The sequence below is a fragment of the Thrips palmi genome, unplaced genomic scaffold (genome assembly GCF_012932325.1).
Source record: "Thrips palmi isolate BJ-2018 unplaced genomic scaffold, TpBJ-2018v1 HiC_scaffold_8, whole genome shotgun sequence".
In the NCBI taxonomy this organism is placed as follows: Eukaryota; Metazoa; Arthropoda; class Insecta; order Thysanoptera; family Thripidae; genus Thrips; species Thrips palmi.
In genome coordinates this window covers 8,125,133-8,145,033 of record NW_023144635.1, presented here as the reverse complement: position 1 = coordinate 8,145,033, position 19,901 = coordinate 8,125,133, and the positions used below count along the sequence as shown (strand labels likewise).

At 62.0% G+C, this 19,901-nt stretch overlaps 1 protein-coding gene across 1 annotated transcript in view; it reads right to left on the bottom strand.

The window, feature by feature from the left end:
• Positions 1-1,292: 1,292 nt before the first annotated feature.
• Positions 1,293-19,901, bottom strand: part of LOC117653672 (dopamine receptor 1-like) — a 31,966-nt gene continuing 13,357 nt past the window's right edge. Inside the window, exons 2-6 of the mRNA XM_034399495.1 lie at positions 6,945-7,254; positions 6,656-6,850; positions 3,194-3,521; positions 1,511-1,833; positions 1,293-1,431 (exon numbers count right to left, since the gene is read on the bottom strand). Coding sequence (XP_034255386.1) covers positions 1,362-1,431; positions 1,511-1,833; positions 3,194-3,521; positions 6,656-6,850; positions 6,945-7,254 — 1,226 coding nt within the window. The 3' untranslated portion in view covers positions 1,293-1,361. The remainder of the gene's footprint in view (positions 1,432-1,510; positions 1,834-3,193; positions 3,522-6,655; positions 6,851-6,944; positions 7,255-19,901) is intronic.

The following is a 19,901-nucleotide window of genomic DNA, read 5'->3' as shown; positions in this document are numbered from 1 at the left end:
AAATTCGCATCGCTCAGCCACACTACGCGCCCACACAAAACGGCGCGTACCCCTAGTATATTATTTTTGGACTCCTTTTGTCTCCGGCGGGCTCCCAACCGGCCTCTCACCTGTTTCCACGAGAAGCAAACGGCAAGAAAATTCACTGCAGTGTTTCGTCCTGGTCGGGCCGGGCCGGCCCTCTCCACCCGACTGAAGCTGAAGCACCCCGGTACCTGGTCAGCGAAACCAACGGAAGTCGTGTCTCTTCTCGGTGGGTCGTCGCAACGACCACAAAAAGTTTCGCGTTGAAAGTTTTTTTTTTGTTTGGAGGAAGAAGAATATTTTTCCACTCAACTCTTAGCTTTTTTAAATTTATTTTTGAGAATTATAGACGTATATCACAAATGCATTTTCCTTCAAGACGCGAGTTGGAAAGTCTCGCGACGACACAATCACTCTGACACTCTTCCGCTCTCTCTCACACACACATAACACTGACGCACACATACACGCACACACATTTATTAAAGGTACTAATTTTCTTTCGCTCGACACGCTCTCCATGATTCTACTGGCGATATCCACGTAAAAGACATTGATAACACAAACGAAGGCTTAAGAAAGAGGTACATTTACATTTTCACGGAGTCTGGCGTGCTTGACAAATACTAAAGTTGGAACTACTACCGGGAAATTTTACATCTTTGGTTTCTACAATAATTTACAACTATCTGGAGGGAAGACCTGTACTTTGTGCGCGTTCCGAAGATAGAGAACTCAAACCGGCGATGGGAGCGTTGAATAGAAATTAAACTGTCCAGTGATCGTTGTTTGTTTTCCCGAGTCGATCGAGGTTTACAAAGAAAGCGCGGAAACGGAGTGATATGTAAATTCGATCCAGCGGGTAATGGTGAACGAGCTGAAGTCCGGTGAGCGTTGACTTTAACGGGGGAAGCAGCGGCAAGCACGAAGGGCTTCTACACGTTACAGCTTAAGAAAAACAGAGACATCGCGCTTCTTTCAAAATCCAGGTACAATAAACGCTACAATGCACATCCCACGCGCGGCGCGCGCGGCGTCACCTCAACTGGTAAAAAGTCAATTTCTTGCACTACGAATCCGTATAGCAAGGCATCACAGTGGGTATAAAAAAATGGTTGTCGCTGAGTCCACGCAGCACTGTAGCACTTTGAGTCTCACTGCCGCTCGGCGTCCTCTGGAGGCGTGGACGGCGATCAGCAGGTGCGCCCCGCCCCCGCCCCCGCCCCCTCCCCCCTCCCCCCGCCTCCGGGGACTCACACCGGCTCGGGCGGCGCCGGGGCCGGCGGGGTCGAGGGCGGGGAGATCGGCGGGGAGGTCCGCAGCCCCGGGGGACCGCATCAAATGGCGACCTCCTCCAGCTTGTCCGAGGAGTTGACCCGCGTCTGCCGGATGGACCCCACCGACGACCTGCACAGCGAAGCCAACCCGTCAGCAGCAGCAGCACGGGCTCCACCACCACTACACTGTGCGGTGACGCGGTGCCTACCTGGGCGTGTAGTCGCGCAGGTGTGTGCAGGACCCGTTGTGCTTGGTGGCGCACAGCCCGCCCAGCCCCGGCGCCGACCCCCGCGGCGGCGTCACGGCGGCGAACGAGGCCTTCTGGTTGGAGTTGATGGACGCCGAGGACACCATCTTGGAGGGCGTGGGCCGCTTGCGGTCCAGGTAGGCGCCGGCGCGCATGGACACGCTCTCGTAGCCGCCGCAGCGCGCCGTCAGGATGCGGCGGAAGGCGTAGCGGAACTCCTTGTTGAAGATGGAGTAGATGACGGGGTTGAAGGCGGAGTTGGAGTAGCCCAGCCACGTCAGCACCTGCGCCAGGCCAAAAGAAAAATACGAATTGAAATCTGGAACCGGAGGCGACAGGGGACCTGTCTCTGTCTCGTCCAGGGGGAATAATTTCCGGCGTCCCCTGGCAGGGTTTGGTGAGCGGACAAACAGTGCAATTCGCAATTCACGACTTGCGTCCCCCCGTGTGGCGACGGCGCGCTGGAGGCACCGCCCTCGCCGTGCACGGAGACCTTCCTGCGGCGGGAGGCCGCCGTCCCACCCTGGGCAGTTTCGCCTTCGTCTACGCCTCGATGATGGATAGCGCGACGCCGTCCTCCTCGGCCCCGCCCCGCCCCGCCCCGCCCCGCCCCGCCCCGCCCCGCCCCGCCCCGCTAGTGAAAGGATCGCCGCCTCCACCCCCAGATTCGTCCCCCGCCATACACTCACACTCCAGCAGGCAATCTGTAAAACGTCACCTTGTACACCCCTGGTCCCCCACCCCGCCCCACCCTGCCCCCAGGGAGGTACCGTCATGTGATGATGCCTGTGTTCTGGCAGGAAGGTCACCGGGTCGCCCCTCCGCCAGGATGACCCGCTCGCCGCTCGTTCTGGAGGACGTCCTGGGGGAGCCGCTTGGCCGCGACATCAGCCCTCGAAGCGGCCTGCTGGGGGCTCATCCGTCTCTACACTCTACACGCCCCAGTAGCGCCACAACGCCAACACGCCAAAACGCCGCGTCGTCGGCACAACGCCAGCCGTTCAGTGAAGCACACACGCACACACGCACGCACGCACGCACACAGACAGAGACGCAGTCTCATTCACACTCCCAGGCGGCACTCCGCGCGACTGAGTAATGAAGGTGAGAGCCCGGAGCGAATTGAAAACTTGCTCTTATTGTCTCTGATCCAGCTGCGCTAGCGCAGCGCAGGGCAGCACAGGGCAGCACAGGGCCCAGCAGGGCCTCGACACTGACAATGGAGGGAAGTCATGCAGAGCAAAAGGGAAACGAAGTTTGGGGAGGGGCCGGCCGGGCCGGGCCTGGCTTTCAAGCGGGGTCGGCGTTGGCACACCCTGCGCCGCCCTGCCGCCCCGCCGCCCTGCGCTGTGGCCTAGGTGCGGAAGGTGAAAAAAGAGAGGGCAAAAAAAAGGCCAAATTGGAATAAGTCTCGCAGGGCGAAGAATGTGGCTGGCCCACGAGAGGAGGGAAGGGGGAGTCGACAGATTGCAGCCTATTGTGTCCACAGCGGCTCGGCATAAAGTCCCTCCTAAGTTTTAATTATTTCCCGTAAACATTCCGAGTCCGGTGTTTATTCTGGAAGTTAACGCAGGCTCCTCGGCGTGCCCGGCCCGGCCAGTCGCAGTGGCGCAGAGTGGCAGTGCTGAGCAAGAGCACACCCACCTTGAAGGCGGAGGAGGGGATGCAGTCCTTGCAGTAGGCGGCCACGATGTTGATGACGAAGAACGGCACCCAGCACACCAGGAACACGCCCATGATGACGCCCACCGTGATGGCGGCCTTGTGGTCGGACACGTGGTAGGGCGTGGAGTGCGCGTGGAGGTGCAGCGGCAGCGACGGCCCGCCGCCCACGCCCACCCTGGCGCCGCCGCCCGCCGCCGCCTGCGCCGCCAGCGGCCGCGTCACGGCGCGGATGTTCTTGACGTGCTTCTGCGCGTAGCAGTACAGGCGGCAGTAGATGCCCAGCATCACGACGCACGGCACGTAGAAGCTGCAAACCAAGGAGTGGATTAGTCGCCCCGCCGCCACGCGGATGGCCAAAGCAAACGACACAAAACGGCGTCCCCCCCCCCTCTCCCCGCCGAACGCGGCCGAACGGGACCGCACCGCGGCTCCGCCCGCCAAATTAGTATTTGTATTTAGCTTTTCTTTCCGCGGCTCTGTTTTCCCATCATCCCTGCGCAATCTAAAAACGAGATAGAAATTATTCGGCGCGGCGGCCCCGCGGGCTGGAGGGGGAAGGGGGTGGGGCGGCGGTGGTGGTGGCCTTAGTGTTTTATTGATGCCTGCATCGGAGGCGGTCTGCCGCCCCGCCCCCCGCCCGCTCCGCTACAATGTAAGCGGGAGACACCTCCGCCTCGTCGGCTCGTCGGCGGCTCTGCGTCCCAGAGGCACCCGAGGGCGGCGCAGGATTCCGACGCGAGGGAGCGGGCTGCACCAAGCCTGCCAGGGAGACGACAGCCAGGACGGCGGCCAGGCTCGGCCAGGCTGGCGGCGAGGAAGCGTGATCCCTCGCATGGTTGTCTTCGGCCGGCTCGCAGCGAAGTGCCCCTTCCAGGCTGCCAGGCTCAGGCGTGCGCACAGCACAGCGCAGCACAGTGAGGCACTTGGCTTGTTTTTCCGCGCGCAAACAAGCCCGACTCGCGTCGGCGAGCAAGCCAGGCAGCCAGGCCCCGGGCTCCGGCCAGGCCGCAAAGCGGAGCGTGGGGGAGTCCCAGCGCAGGCACTGCTGTGGCAGGAATGAAGCGGCATTCGTTTGAAGGAGAACCACCATGTGGCTTCAGTGCGAGTCAAGGCTCGAAACGAAAGCGTCGCGCGGGGCCGGGCCGAGCGCCTGCGGAGTCCGGGGTAGGCCCGCCCGCTACACTGCGGCGTCGTGCGGTGGGGCCCACCCCGGACTCCGCAGGCGCTCCCAGCGGCGGCCCAGCCACTCCGAACCCATGCAGCGCTTTAATCCGCGGATGCAATCCCGGTACCCGCCGCCACCTGGGGACGTGGAATGGCTTGAAAACGGCAAAGGGGCCGTGCGGGCCAGCGCGCGGCGGGTGCTCCACGGAAACCGAAACCCCGTCCCCCACTCCCGGGTGGGGAGGCGGGCCGGCAGCACGGCGGCGGTGCGGTCTGAGGCTCCGGCGACTTGGCGTGCCCGACGACTGCTAAGCTGAAAATTCAATGAGCAGGACCGCAGAGAGGCGAGCTGGCAAGCCCGTGTTCCCCGGGCCGCCCACCGCACTGGAGTCTGTTCCGAGCCAAGCCAGCCCGCGTGCCGCTGGGCGGACACAGTCACACTCGCTGTGGATTTCTCTGTTTGTGACGTATCAGAATGTTCTCACGACCCAGCCATCTACCGCCAGATGAAGAATGGGTTGGGCACGCGATCACACCGCGGGCAGGGAGTTTTCCTCAACTCTTCTGCAACGCGGGCCACGCCGACGTTCAATTTCCTGTCTGGCTGCCGCCGATATGCGAGGCGCTGCCGCCGATATGCGAGGCGCTACGTGAAATGTGGACCCCGTCCCCCTTCCGCACACGTTCTTCCTGGCGAGGCCGTCGCCGAGGTCGTCGCCGAGGCCGTCGCCGAGGAGGGCGTGGATATTTATCCGCGCGGATTATTGGCGGGATCTCTTCTTATTGCATTCCTGAGCCCCCTCCCCCTCCCCTCCCCCTCCGCGACCACGCGTGGTCGTTATGGGTCATCATCGGGGACCTTGCCCCGATTCCACACATGTGCCGCTGTAATGCGGCTTCCATGTCGGACGACAAAGTAAATTTAAAAAAAAAATCTCATTCAACGAACGTTAATGAAAGCAGATGATCCGTCGCGTTTCACAACTGCTGTGATAGCCGAGAGGTTAGAGACGTGGGATCGAGTTACCGCAGGCGGACGTTCGAATACCAGCGTCATATACGTTTTTTCGACTTACTATCATAAGGGTGGTGGTTCGAGGCCATCCGAGCGGAGCCGTGTGCAACAGGCCCACATGCCGGAGGTTCGACTCCTAACAAATATTTCCATTTAATTTTACTGCCTCACCCAGTGCGGTTGAAACCCGTGAACGTGAGCCCGCTCCGTGCATGGGACGTGGTGGTCCAGGGAGTAGAGGCGTCGGTTCCCAATGCTAGGGTCGGCGGTTCGACTCCCTCGACTTCTTGCGAAATTTTGACCGGGTCGGTCGAGTCCTGTTGCGTCAAGAACCCACCTCACGCCGGTCCCCTCATCATGGGCCGTGGTGGCCGAGAGCGTAAAGTCGTGTGATCCCGATGGCGGGGTCCGGGGATCGAATCCTATCATTTCATTACATTTTTCGACCGCCTTCCTCCCCGTGCAACTCAAACCCGTCGTCCAACACGCTGCCAGACGTACAAGCGTGATAGCGTAGTGGTCAGAGTCACATTCACCTGGCCACTCCGCTGTGGGTGTCTAAAAAGCAATCCGCTTCGGCGGGTTGGCCTCGGCACTGGAGCGATGGCGTATTTGATCCATCAATCCAGACCACCCGGTGTGTGGTTGCGGGTGGTGCCTCCTTGACTTGTCGGGGAGGCGATGATAAGTCCTTTGAAGCTGGCCTAAAACGCTGTATGTTCGGTACGGGAGCGCCGGACAGTGGGGGTACCATGGGGTACACAACCAACCCTACGAAAACAAGAAGCTCCCACCAAACCTCTTCTCTGTCTGAGTCTCTCTCTGTCTCTCTGTCGTCTCACTCTACGTCCCGCCCCTCAAAGAGCTTCGTACTGGGTGCTCTCACCCAGCTGCCTGAGCTTTGGGGTCCTACTGGGTCCCCCGGCGAACGCTTAGGGTCGCTGACGGGATTAACCCCAGGTACCTGATAGCACCGGTTCCCATCCCGAACACCGAAGTAAAGCAGGAGGCCTCCCCATTAAGACTGGGGAGGGGGTGTAGAGTTCAATTTTTTTTTCTTTTCCCTTTCAAATTTCTCAGTCAATTACTCGTTCGGTTTCCTTATACGGGGTAGTATGCGGGCTCATTCCAAAGATAGTAATTAAAATTGTGTATGAAACAAAATATTATATCTGCTAAAAAGGCTTGGGCTGACGTAACACACCTGCACTGTCGTTATGTTTGTGCGGAGGGGGTTGAATTAAAACGCGAGGGTGGCTGACCTGATGCAGGACGAGACGACGGCGTAGGTGGGGGCGAACTCGACGGCGCAGGTGGGCTTGCCGTCGATGACGGGCTGCGGCGCGTCGGGCCGGTGCAGGCCCAAGCTGATGGGCAGGAAGGAGATGAGCCCCGCCAGCATCCACACGCACCCGATGGAGGCCATGGCGATGCGCCGCGTCACCCAGCGCCCGTACCTGCAACCAGCCGTTTTTTTTTACAGTTTGTTTTTAAACTTGGAAACCGTTGAAAATGCGACTTAGCCGGAGCCGACGGCGCTGGCGAACGCACCTGAGCGGGTCCTTGATGTGGATGTAGCGGTCCAGGCTGATGGCGCACAGGTTGAGGATGGACGCCGTGGAGCACATGACGTCGAAGGCGATCCACGTGTCGCAGAGCTGCGGCCCGAACAGCCAGAAGCCCAGCAGGTCGTTGAAGGCGGCGAAGGACATGACCAGGGCGGCCACGAAGAGGTCCGCGATGGCCAGCGAAGCCAGGAACAGGTTGCCGATGCTCCGCAGCCCCCGGTCCGTGTAGATGGCCACGCACACCAGCACGTTGCCGGCGATGGACATGACGATGAGCACGGCCAGGAAGATGCCTGCAACACGACACGGCAAGCTCTTATGCCAAACTGCAGCGACTCGCAATCAAATTCACGGAGCGACACACCATTAAATTCGTCTGGTGGTCCCCGTTCGTGTTTCACCCGGGTTCGGCTCTTTCTCTTTGTTTTTCGCCGTCTGCAGCCTGCAACCGACATGTGCGCCACGAGCGGCCGCTGCGCCCGAACACGCCCGCCCCGCCCCGCCCCGCCCCGCCCCGCCCCTCCCTTCCTCATTTCGCAGCTCGGAATGTCGCCCGCCGCCAAAGCTGATACGATCGGTATAAATAACACTGCTCCGCGGCGTTTTTCTTCGGGAGAAAATGGAGAGAAGACGACGAGCGGCAGCAGGACAAAAATGCAAACAAAATTGTCTGCACGAAATGGCGACGAGGATCATTTATTTATTTTTCTACTCCATAGCCCGCCTCATCGCTGACCGGGAACGAAAATGAAGGACTCCTTTGCCGCGCGAGACATAAATTATTCTGTCGTAAAAAAAAGGCGAATAATTTCAATATAAATACGTCGCCAGGGCGGCGACGGGGCAGCGCGGACGGAGCGAAAACACGGCCCGGGAGGGGAGGGGGCGAAATCTGTGTAGCGGCGTCTCATTCACAGCGCCGCGAACACCGAGGGGTGGGGGAGGGGGGCGAGGCAGGGGGCGGGGGAGTCGCAGAAACAGATGGGACGTAAATAGAGCGGACGCAGATAGCGGCGAAATAATGATTCCAGCGAACGCAATAACAAGCTTTTACGGCGCGATATTTTGCTGTCGTCATCGTCGTCGTCGTCATCGTCGAGGAGAGACGTGTCGCTGGACCGGCCACGCTCTTCGTCGGCTCTGTTGCCGCGGTGCCAGCGGGCGGTACAGGCCACGGACGGTCATGTAGGGCTCGATCCCCAAGGCCTCGCTGTTTCCCGCGACAAACACGCGGAAAACCAGGAAAACCGGCTGAGCCACGCCGCGGAAAATCCGAGGACGCGGCGGTAGCGTAACGAACGAGCAGGCGGCGGGAACCGCGCTGCTGTTCCTCGCTCCGTCAGCAAAAGTGCGGCGGGCTGGTTCCGAACGGTGCCCTGTCTCTGTCGACCTCGCACCCCCGAGGGACGCCCCGCGAGTGCGCGAGAGACAGAGCGAGCGGCGAAGGGGATGAGCGTGCTGGGCGGTGCCGGGCGGCGAGGGCGGCGGCGAGCGAACCGCGCCGCTTGCCTGCGCTTGCCGCTCACCGCCAGGCTGCCAATTCGCTTGGCGCTTCGCACCCACTCCTCGGCAATCAAGTATTGATGGCACCGCCGCCTTTGGCGCGCCATCTGTGGCAGTTCGCTCTGGCCGTAGCCGCTCCGGCCTCGCCTAGGCCGCCCTGGAGGCCGCCGAGGCCCAGCCGCCGAGGCCCAGCCGCCTCGCGGGGAGGGCGCCAGTTAGGAGAACAAGTAGTGCCAACTGCCGACGGCCCCGCCCCGCCATGGGGCCGGCAGGCTGCGGGGCCAGCCCGCGGCCTCCGACAAGGGCGCGGCCCCACTGTCGGCGCAGTGAGACAGCGCGCTAAGCGCCCCGCCGAACCAATTCGCGAACCAGTTCGGGGTAATGCGAATCGGACGGCGTTGGGAGGATAGGCGCGCCTTTCTGTGTGTGTGAGTGTTAGGGGAGGCCTCCGTGGTTCGTTCACACGGCAGCCTTATCTGCAGGGTGTCTGCGTGTGCGATCGACTGCGAGCAGTTTGGACGGCAGGCACGCTCGGGAGGCTCCGGCTGACAGGACTCCAGCGAGCCCTTCCTGCGCCCCTTCCTCATCCCGGACGGCTTATGAGTGGCGCAGCAGACAGTCAGTTTGAACCCAGCAGCGCGAATCCAAAGTAGTGCGGCTCGGCATCCTGACTGGCGTAATGAGAAACGGTGCAGCAGCCACTTTCAGTGCCTTACTTCCTTACTTCCCGACCGCGTTCCGGCCCGGCTCGGCCCGGCTCGGCTCGGCCCGGCTCGGCTCGGCTCGGCAGCGCGACAAAGGACAGCCGCAACAGCGCGACATCGACGGCGTGCCCCACAGGGGAACGCGCGGAAGCCATCATCGCTTCTTCGCAGTGAGGATGGGGAATGAAACGAACGGGGGCAAAAAAGGAGGGAAAGGAAAAAAGTGGTTGCTTTGCATCGTAAAGAGCCCCAATAGCAGCGCAGGGCGGCGCGGGGTTCCGCGGGAAGAGGTTTCATTAAGCCGAGATGACGGAACGACGGAACGGCAGCAATGAGATGAGAGGGAGGGCGGCGTGGCTTGGCTTGGCTTTCACCTGGGCGGGGCGGGGCGCGGCGGGGCGGGGGGATGGGAGCCCCCTGGAAATGCCACTCGGCCAAGGGCAAGCCATGATTGTCGTGACGCAGGGCTGCTGCTGCTTATCTCGTTGCAGGACGCTAAGGTGGTTACGAAGCTCAGGCTGTTTCTTCCGGACTCGTCGTTTTTTGGTCCGGGGATCGTGACGCCCACCTAACGCCTTGCTGCGCCTCGCCTCACTCCGCCACACCTCCACCGCCCGCCCCGCCCCGCCCTGAGCCCCGCTGAGGACAATGCAACGCCGCAAGACGTTGCACGGGGCATCAGGTCGCCGGCTTGGCAGGGCTGTCCTCTCCGAGATAGCGCAGGCGGCAGGCCCGCGGGGGGCGGGGTGGATTTGGGGCTTGGCTTAGGGGAGCGAGAGGGTGGCGTGGGCCCTGCGACACGGCGCCGCACGGCTCTGTGTTGTACTGCTTTGTCTCGAAAGGGGCGTCGCCTCGCTACGTCGCCACGCTCCCCGTCTCCCTCACACAAAGCAACGCGACGCCCACACTGCCCCCCCTCCCCTACGCACACGTACTCACTTCATCCCTCCTACACGCGCTCACGCACGCTCACACAAACTTCATTTGGAATCAACAGGTTCCACAACGGGCCTCCAGGCCGGCCTGGACCCGGTCTCGTTCCGTCTCGTTCCGATCGAGGGCAGGGCGGCCCATTCTGGACACGCACTATTTCGTGGTCCGGCCGCTCGGACCGCCGTGCCGTGCCGCGCCGCCTCCCATAGCGGCCCTGCCCGGCTGTTTCTCCTAGCCCTGGACCTGCCGGTGACAGTGTGACACATCTGCGTTGTGCGGTGCGGCCGGGCACTGCCCCGCCCCACCCCGCCCCGCGGTACCACTCCCCGCGCTCCCCCGCTGGGATGGACCTCAGCCATCAAGGGTTTAGACGGACCTTCATCCCCACAGAAATATACTTATCCGACAGCGGTCGAGGGACGGGATTGGGGAGGGGGAGGGGGAGGGGCCATCATTTCAGCCGGCCGCAGATGGAGCCCGGCCAGCGGGCCCCGAGCCAGGCAGCGCCGGGCGGCCAGCAGGTTGGATCCGAACGGCGCTTTCGTCGCTCTGTCTCCCTCGCGCGCGGACGGAACGCCCCGCGAGAGCGAGAGAGACGGAGCGCCGCCTGAAGGCGTGCGATACACTTTGCGTGCAGTTTGCGCGGCTGCGCTCAGCCTGCAGCTCGCGCGATGCGGCGCCCCGAAGGCCGTGGAGCACGACGGTGAGGTGACGTCACGCCGGTACGACGGCCACTTGGAGGGGCTTTTGATGTCGCCGGGGCTGCGCTGGAGGGCGGAGCAGGCGAGGGCCTAAAAGGGCCGGAGTTTTGACACCGAGGACCACCTGCTGCCTGGCCGTGCCGTGCCGTGCCGTGCCGTGCCGCGCGGAGGGTGCTCGCCCCGGCCAAGGCAGCCAAGCCAAGGGCACAGGATAGCACCGTATCGCATCGGCCGATCAAAGGACACAATTCGGGTGTTTTCTTTTTCGTCGCCGCCCGCGCCTCGAAAGTCGCAAAGTCGTGCGGTGCACAGACACAAAGTGAGGGGGTTGCCCGCGGCGAGGTGGGGCGAGGCGGTCGGTGCGGGTCGCGGCGCTCATCGCCGTGCTGGCACACTGGCAGAGTGCGCTCAATACGGGAACGGCCGCAAGGGCCCCGCAGAGACAGAGCCGGCAAGCTGATCACGAATGCATGCCGAACAGCAAAAACATAAACTAATGCGAACACACAAAACAAACACGTGGACTTTTTTTAAAAACGGAAACAACGGCAAAAAACACGACAAAAGCACCAGAAACGCTGGGTGTGATAAGCCTGGTTTAACTTTCATGAATTCAGTGGGGCAGGTCGGGCGGCACACTCTCGCTTTAAGCAGCTAGTCTGGCGGCGACGAGTCGCGAGCCGCCAGTGCGTGTCTGGAGGAGCGTGGCGGGGCGGGGCGTGGCGTGGCGTGGCGGGCGGGGCGGGGCGGGGCGGGGCGGGGCGGGGCGGGGTGGGGCGGGGCGGCTACGCACAGACCTAGCCGCGAGCAGCCAAGGCGGCCGAGGCACACAATTACGCCAATTTGCATGCGCCCAACCGGACGCCATAGCAGAAGGGGTGCCGCTGCCGCGAGAGTTGAAAAGGGCCGACGTGGGGGGAGGGGGAAGGGGAGGGGAGGGGGGGGGTGTCGCCGGATCCATTGCAGCTCACCGGACGCAGGGCGCCGCGCCGGGCCGTGTCGTGCCGCTCTGGCTGTGGCCGGAGGACTCCTGGCAAAGCCGCTGGGACTTATGCAAATAACTGAACAAACGGCTGCAAACACTCTCTGACTCTCTCTCTCTCTCTCTCCCTCTCCTCTCTCTCTCTCTCTCTCTCTCTCTCTCTCTCTCTCTCGCTCTCTCTCTCTCGCTCTCTCTCTCTCTCTCTCTCTCTCTCTCTCGCTCTCTCTCTCTCTCTCCCTCTCCGCGCCGGCTGGCTGGAGACAGGGATTGCTCCAGGTATTCCCCGAACCCTTCATAAATGCCCCACCCCACGACACAATCAGCAGGCAGCCGTTGCGGGGCTGAATCCCCCGGCAGTGCTGTAAGCACAACACGCGCCGCTCGAATCGAAATCACTCCCGGAGGGGCGGGGGGGGGTATAAAGATTAATCGCGAAGGAGGTCCCCGACACACGCGGAAGCGGTCGTCAGATCGTTGGGCTTTTCGATCGCGTGAGTGGGGGCGAGAGAGCGGGCGGCATTGACGCCACCGACACGGAAGCAAGAGCGGGGTGTAGCGAAATCAACGAATCCAATTTTCAGTCGGGGCCCGCGCGCCTCGTGAACAGTGCAGGTGCGAGCGTCCCGCACAGAACGAAAGCAATCGGAAATTGAATTTCAAAACCGTGTCGTCCTATACATTGAGTCCGCGAGGCCCGCCACGAGGACACCTGCCGAAAGTTTGGCAAGTTTGGCGGAGGCGGGCAGTGCCCGGGCACTCCAGCGGCAGTGCGCTCCTTGGCGGCGGGGCTGGCGGGGCCGCGGCGCGTCTGATAACGGGTCGTTACTCGTTACGGCGATGAGGAACACTCTTCAAGTTTTGCCGGAATGGCTTTGAAGCTTAATAACAACGCGCGACGATCTCCGCTGGAATTACATCGTCGCTCAAATTCGCGCCGCCATTAGGACCAAGTTTCGCGGGACTCTCAGGACGCCCCGCCCATAAATATGACTACTCATTTTCGGACCGTGGAGAGAGAGCCCACGGAAGCCCGCAGAGGGAGGGGGAGAGAGAGACAGAGGAGAGTCCCTCCGCCAATCTAGCGCACTGGAATAAAATCAGCAACTTTTTAAGTGTTTCTACCCCTTTGTGGGCCGAGGGCCCGTGGCTCTGCGCGGCGAGCTGAGGCGGCCCGGCCAGCCAAGGCGAAGCGAATCGAGGCGAGGCGGTATTTCAAAGTCAAATCAACGGTGGCCGCCGTGGCGCGGCGTGGCGTCGGGGCCTCCGTGTCCGGGTGTGCCGAGGGCGAGGGCCGGGCCGGGCCGTCCGGAGGCTGCGGCCAACCTTTGAGGCTCCCTGCCTCTTCGGGCACGGCCTCGGCACGGCCTGCCCCCGTCCTGCTCGCGCTGCAGCACAGCGCCCAGCACCTCGGCAACCCCGGCCCAGAGTCCCCGCTGTTTTTGTCGGGCCCACTCCAGTGCGGGGACTCCGATGGTAAAAACTTCAAGTCGTGTTCAAGCTGCAGCTCGGTCCCCGCTCTGTCTCTCTCGCGCTCGTGGGGCGCCGCGTAGGGGTGCGAGAGGGGCAGGTGAGCGCGGCGGTGTTGGGAATGGCCTGCTGGGCGTGGCTGGGCGAGGCCGGCCGGTGTCCACAAAGGAGACAAGCCGGTCCCTGTCGGGGCGACGCCGGCCGGCCAGGACTTGGCCGGACTTGGCCAGTCGGTCACTTCGGAGGCTTCTAATGAGGATTCGCCGAGTTTGGCCCGCAGTCCGCCCAGCCCGCCCCGCGCTGCCTGTCGGCCCGGCGGACAGCGGACAGTGGAGCGGACAGGCGCCTCGCATCAAATATTAACGGGGAAGTCGTCCTGCCCACTGTTTGACACTCAGTTTGGAGCTGGAGCGTCAAACTTCGCGGACCGGCCTGTCGATTTGCAGTTTATACTATTATTGCAGTGGGGGGTAGTATTATCTTTTTTGAGCAGTGGCCAGCCTCCGATCGAAAAGGGTCATATTAAGGGTCTCCAATCACAGGAGCAGCATCAAGCAGGATCGAAAAGGGCAGTACTGTATTATCTTTTCTTGGACTACAGGAATACTATCTTCTCTTTGGACTGGGGCAGTGGTTCTCAACCTTAGGGTCGCGACCCCAAGTGGGGTCGCGAAAAAATTTTAAGGGGTCGCGGCGAGGTAGCTGGGGTCGTGTTTTGGGCCGATTTTAAGCAGCCACTGCGTCTGATCCGAGGCGGGCATTTTGCTCCCTCAACCGGCAATTGGTCTTTGAACCTTCCTTTAGCATTCATTTGTTACGGAGTGTGATTATCAGTCTTAGTTTGGGAGCAGTATTGTCTCAAAGTTTACCAAAACGGTCAGAAATGTCTTCGAAAAATCGTGTTTTGGGCCTATTTTAAGCAGCCACTGCGTCTGACCCGAGGCGGTATTTCGTCCTCCTTCAACGGGCAATTGGTCTTTGGACCTTCTTTTAGCATGCCTTTGGTACGGAGTGTGATTATCAGTCTTAGTTTGGGAGCAGTATTGTCTCAAAGTTGGCCGAAACGCTCAGTAATGTCTTTGAAAAATCGTTGTGCCTGTTTTGGTCAACTTTGAGACAATACTGCTCCCAAACTAAGACTGATAATCGCATTCCGTAACAGGGGCATGCTAAAGGAAGGTCCAAAGAACAATTGCCCGTTGAGGGAGCAAAATGCCCGCCTCGGATCAGACGCAGTGGCTGCTTAAAATCGACCCAAAACATGATTTTTTAAAGACATTTCTGAGCGTTTTGGCCAACTTTGAGACAATACTGCTCCCAAACTAAGACTGATAATCGCACTCCGTAACAGAGGCATGCTAAAGGAAGGTCCAAAGACCAATTGCCCGTTGAGGGAGCAAAATGCCCGCCTTGGATCAGACGCAGTGGCTGCTTAAAATCGACCCAAAACATGATTTTTTAAAGACATTTCTGAGCGTTTTGGCCAACTTTGAGACAATACTGCTCCCAAACTAAGACTGATAATCGCACTCCGTAACAGAGGCATGCTAAAGGAAGGTCCAAAGACCAAATGCCCGTTGAGGGAGCAAAATGCCCGCCTCGGATCAGACGCAGTGGCTTGCTAAAGGAGGGGTCCCGTGGGGTCGTGAAACTTTTCCTGGGGGTCGCGGAAATTTTTGGCTACAAATTTGGGGTCGCGAGCCGAGAAAGGTTGAGAACCGCTGGACTGGGGGTACACTTGTCCGCCGACACCGTTCTCATAATTCATCCGCCAGCGCTGCCGCGTGTTTGCTGCGCCAGGCGGCCCCGCCCCGCCCCGCCAGCACTGCGCCCTTCTTTACCTGCCGCACGCTCAAACAACGGCGCGCCGCCAAGGCAACGCCAAGGTCAGCAAGGCTCAAGGCCGAGACCCTCAGGGCGGGCGGTCTCCTAAATTTTCCTTTCCTCATTCAGTCTGCCGGTTCAAAACCCCGCACCGCACCGCCTTCTCACATCGTTAGAAAATAATCCTCGCACTGCGACCCTCGGCGAGTGGGCGTGCTACCGAGTTTCGAGGAGGAGAAAAGTCACTGCCTTTCATGTAAGCGGAGCACCTGCAGGCTGGTTACGAAAGGCGCTTCGTCTCTCTCTCTCTCTCTCTCTCTCTCTCTCTCTCTCTCTCTCTCTCTCTCTCTCTCTCTCTCTCTCTCTCTCTCTCTCTCTCTCTCTCCTCCACCCCGTGAGGGCGAGCGCGTGAGAGGGAGAGAGAGAGAAAGACGAAGCGACGAAAGCGCCATGTTCGGAATCAGCCTCGTGCCATTGTGCGGCGCTCGACTATTTACCGCGGCTAATTTAGCGGCGTAAACCGACAAAAATGAAAATGGCTGCGGTCCGCGACCCGCAGCGCCCCAAACAACAACAACAACAACGTGGCGGTGCATGTAAATTCGTCCGGCTCGCCCGCCGTGACCACTAAATGGGAGTGCGGCCGCAGCGGGCGGCAGTGGGCGGCAGCCAGTGCACGGCCATGGTGACTGCCATGGGGCTGGCACACTGCCGCGGCCGGCAGGACGAGACAGGTCGGTCGCTCGGCGCGAGATACGCTGCGCAGCACTGAAACGACGCAGGCAACAACAACAACAAAATACGAAAAATTTATCAGCAGTAGTGTCACGCGCTGCGCGAGGCAATTTTGGGGGCGGCGGGATCGCGCGCGTGGTATCGCCCGGCCCGGCGGGCTTCGCCGGGCCCTGCCTGGCGCTGCGAGCGTTTCGCCGGGCATTGCCAGTGGCCGCGAGAGTTTCGCCGGGCATTCCCAGTGGCCGCGAGAGTTTCGCCGGGCATTGCCAGTGGCCGCGAGAGTTTCGCCGGGCATTGCCAGTGGCCGCGAGAGTTTCGCCGGGGGTCGCCGGGCCCTGCCTGGCCCTGCGAGAGTTTCGCCGGGCATTGCCAGTGGCCGCGAGAGTTTCGCAGGGGGTCGCCGGGCCCTGCCTGGCCCTGCGAGAGTATCGCCGGGCATTGCCAGGGGCCGCGAGAGTTTCGCCGGGCAGTGCCAGTGGCCGCGAGAGTTACGCCGGGCATTGCTAGTGGCCGCGAGAGCTTCGCCGGGCATTGCCAGTGGCCGCGAGAGTTTCGCCACGGGTGGCCGGGCCCTGCCTGGCCCTGCGAGAGTTTCGCCGGGCATTGCCAGAGGCCGCGAGAGTTTCGCCGGGCATTGCCAGAGGCCGCGAGAGTTTCGCCGGGCATTTCCAGTGGCCGCGAGAGTTTCGCCGGGGGTCGCCGGGTCCTGCCTGGCTCTGCGAGAGTATCGCCGGGCATTGCCAGTGGCCGCGAGAGTTTCGCCGGGGGTCGCTGGGCCCTGCCTGGCCCTGCGAGAGTTTCGCCGGGAATTGCCAGTGGCCGCGGGAGTTTCGCCGGGCATTGCCAGTGGCCGCGAGAGTTTCGCCGGGCATTGCCAGTGGCCGCGAGAGTTTCGCAGGGGGTCGCCGGGCCCTGCCTGGCCCTGCGAGAGTATCGCCGGGCATTGCCAGTGGCCGCGAGAGTTTCGCCGGGCAGTGCCAGTGGCCGCGAGAGTTACGCCGGGCATTGCTAGTGGCCGCGAGAGCTTCGCCGGGCATTGCCAGTGGCCGCGAGAGTTTCGCCAGGGGTGGCCGGGCCCTGCCTGGCCCTGCGAGAGTTTCGCCGGGCATTGCCAGTGGCCGCGAGAGTTTCGCCGAGAGCGGCAGAGTCCGTCCGTCCGAGCGTGGAAACACACCCCCGCCGCCGAGGACGAGTGTGGGACTCTGTCATGCACATCGCAAAGTCATTTCTAAATCTTATTTTACCAAGTTTCTTTTTTGCCGTTTGTTGATGCTGTGCGACGCGGACAAACGCTAACACACACACGAAGTCACGCAGACGCACACACACATGTACGCCTTATTCGCACGAGGGAACAACAACCCTGTGCCGTTGAGGGCCGTCGGACAGATAATTCCCCATGTGTGGACACTGCGGTCCCCGTCCCGGCCGCCGGCCCCCGCCCCGCCACTTGCTCCCCGCGAGGCCGCGAGGAATCCTCTTAGCGACTTCCACGCTAGACTGTCCCCCGGCCCTTCAACGTCGCCCACATCCGCCAGCTGGCATGCCCCGCGGGGCGGCGGACGCAGCGGACGCATCGGGCCGCGGGGGAGCGCGCGACACGCCCCGCCCCCGCCCCGCCCCCGCCCCGCCCCCGCCCCGCCCCCGCCCCGCCCCCGCCCGCCCCCGCCCCCCCCGCCTCGCCCCCGCCCCGCCCCCGCCCCGCTCTGCTTTTGACAGATATAATTCTTAGTGCGGCCGAATAGAATGGAACGTACATCTGGATTAATTTCCCCCTCGCGCCTTCAATTTGCGAGCATCCCGCTGTTGGTTCAAGCCTGGCCGGCCCCGCCTCGCCCCGCCCCGCCCCGCCCCGCCCAACACGTGATAAGTTTGGCGAAGCCCCGGCCAACTTTGTCGGGCGGGGGCGGGAGGGCGGAAGGGCGCGGCGTGTGGTTTCTCTCGTCATTCTCCGGGGCATCATGCCGGGCTCGTGCGTCGCTCGTGTGCCGCTCGTGTGCCGCTCGTGTTCCGCTCGCACGCCGCTCGCGCCAGGTACGGGGATAGAGAGAGAAAGCCGCTCCACAATTAGGACGAGACGTCGTCGTGTTTCGCCAAACTTTCGGTCGGGTCAAACCGTCGTCGTTTACATCTCTGGCGATGAACGCGTGGCGCGGCGCAGCGCGCAAGCCGGCCGCTCCAGACTTCAGCCGCCACAAATAGACGTTATTCATGTTGTATCCCCGGACCGGGCCGCCGGGCCCCGGGGCTGAAATAGGGCCTCCGCCGCGAGACCCTCGCGCCAAATATTCCACTCTCGGGCCGAGGAGAGAGACGGAGAGCGATCGGGAGTGACGTGCCTGGGGGTCCGCGACGACGACGACGACGACGACGTTGTTTGCCCGCCGAAGCCCGATGCCACTTGCTAAGCCCGACTTGTTGACGTCGCATGCCCAGCTGCCTGTCGCCGGCCGGAAAGAGTCCTTTCGTCACTCTGTCCCTCTCGCACCCCGACGGAGCGCCCCAGGAGTGCGACGGAGGCAGAGCGACCGAGTTGGGAAGCAGACTGCGTGACGGCGCCTGACGGACGGACGCGCCACTCCACCAGAAATATGCTGAAATATTGGCCGGGGCGGCCCGGGGCGCGGGTCGTCCAATCACAGCGACACGTGTCCGCCCGACGTCCGTCCGTCACACTGCAAGGGCCCCAGCAAGAAGGGCCCGCACGCGGGAGCGACAGGCACCGCGCGCGGAATCGCAAGAAAAACAAACAAACTGGAAAAGGAAACAACAACACTGAGATGAATAGACGTGAATTAACGATTGGCTGGAGGGCGGGCCACGTGCGCTGGGAGTCGCCGCGGCGGGGAAGGGGAGGGGGAAGGGGCACCGCGGAGGGCGGAACCGGAAGAAGGGGGGGGAGGGGGGAGCGTCAAAGAAACCTCGGCTCGGCAAACTCCCCTTGATCCGGCCAGGACTCTTGACGAGGACTTCCCCGGCCGTCCCATCATTTTCAGAGCCAGCCGCCCGACCGGGACTCGACTCGGGGCCCTGCCTGCGTGGGGGAGGGGGAGGGGGAGGGAGGGGGAGGGGGAGGGGACGGGGCCCCAACTCGCGGACGGCGGCCTGGCGGTGGGGAGCTGCGCGTGATCACCCGGCCCGCCGTCATCTCCTCCTCGCGGCGGGGCGCCGAAGTGGTCCCGGTGGCCGCCGTGGTCGCCGTCCTCCCGCACGGCCACTGCCAGTGTGCCAGTGGGACGCCGTCGAACAAGGCAAGGCGCGCCCCTGGTGACCTTTGTGATCCGCTTCGTAATGCTCTTTGCCGGGCCGGCCGGGTCACCTTGTGTTTGCTGGGGAATAATAATGCGTCGCCGGACCTATCGGGCGCCCCGCCCCACCCCGCCCCGCAGTGACAAACTAACTTACGCAAATCAGCGCGTCTGCTGCAGGCGGCGGCGCGGCGGGCCTTTCTTTCGCGACCCGTAATTGGAAAAGGCGTCGAAGGGCGGCTCGGCTCAACTCGAATCAGCTCAGCTGCGGGGCCACGGCGGGGCCCCGGGGCGCGCGACCCCTTGAGGGGGCCTCATTAATGATAACGCGGGTTTAGTTTTGCTGGCAGCTCTCCGTTCCAGTTTTGACGCGACAATTCGCCGTCACCTTGACGTCGGCCCTGCGACTGACCTGAGCCCCCTCGCGTCTCAATGGGGCTCCACCGTCCGTCGGAGTTCGTGTTCGAGGGGCCATCCTGCGATTGGACACCAGTTCAATTTTGAGTCACGATCACGAGTTACGATCAACGACGACACCACCACGACTATCAACATCATCATCAACAACTTCAACAACGACAACAACAACAACAACAACAACAACAACAACAACAACAAACGAAGGAGAAATGTCGTGATAGAGTCTGCCCTCAGCGAAGATGTGTCTCTGTCACTTTCGAAGCGAATCCGCGGCGTCTCTTTGTGTTTGTTGAAATGGCGATGTAACAGTGTCGCCGCGGGCGCAGCTGCCCGGCAAAATAACAGCGCGCGGTCCATATTTAGATTCAGGGTGACAAAGACACATTGCGCAACATCTTTCTTCGTTTTCGTGCTTCTTCCGCC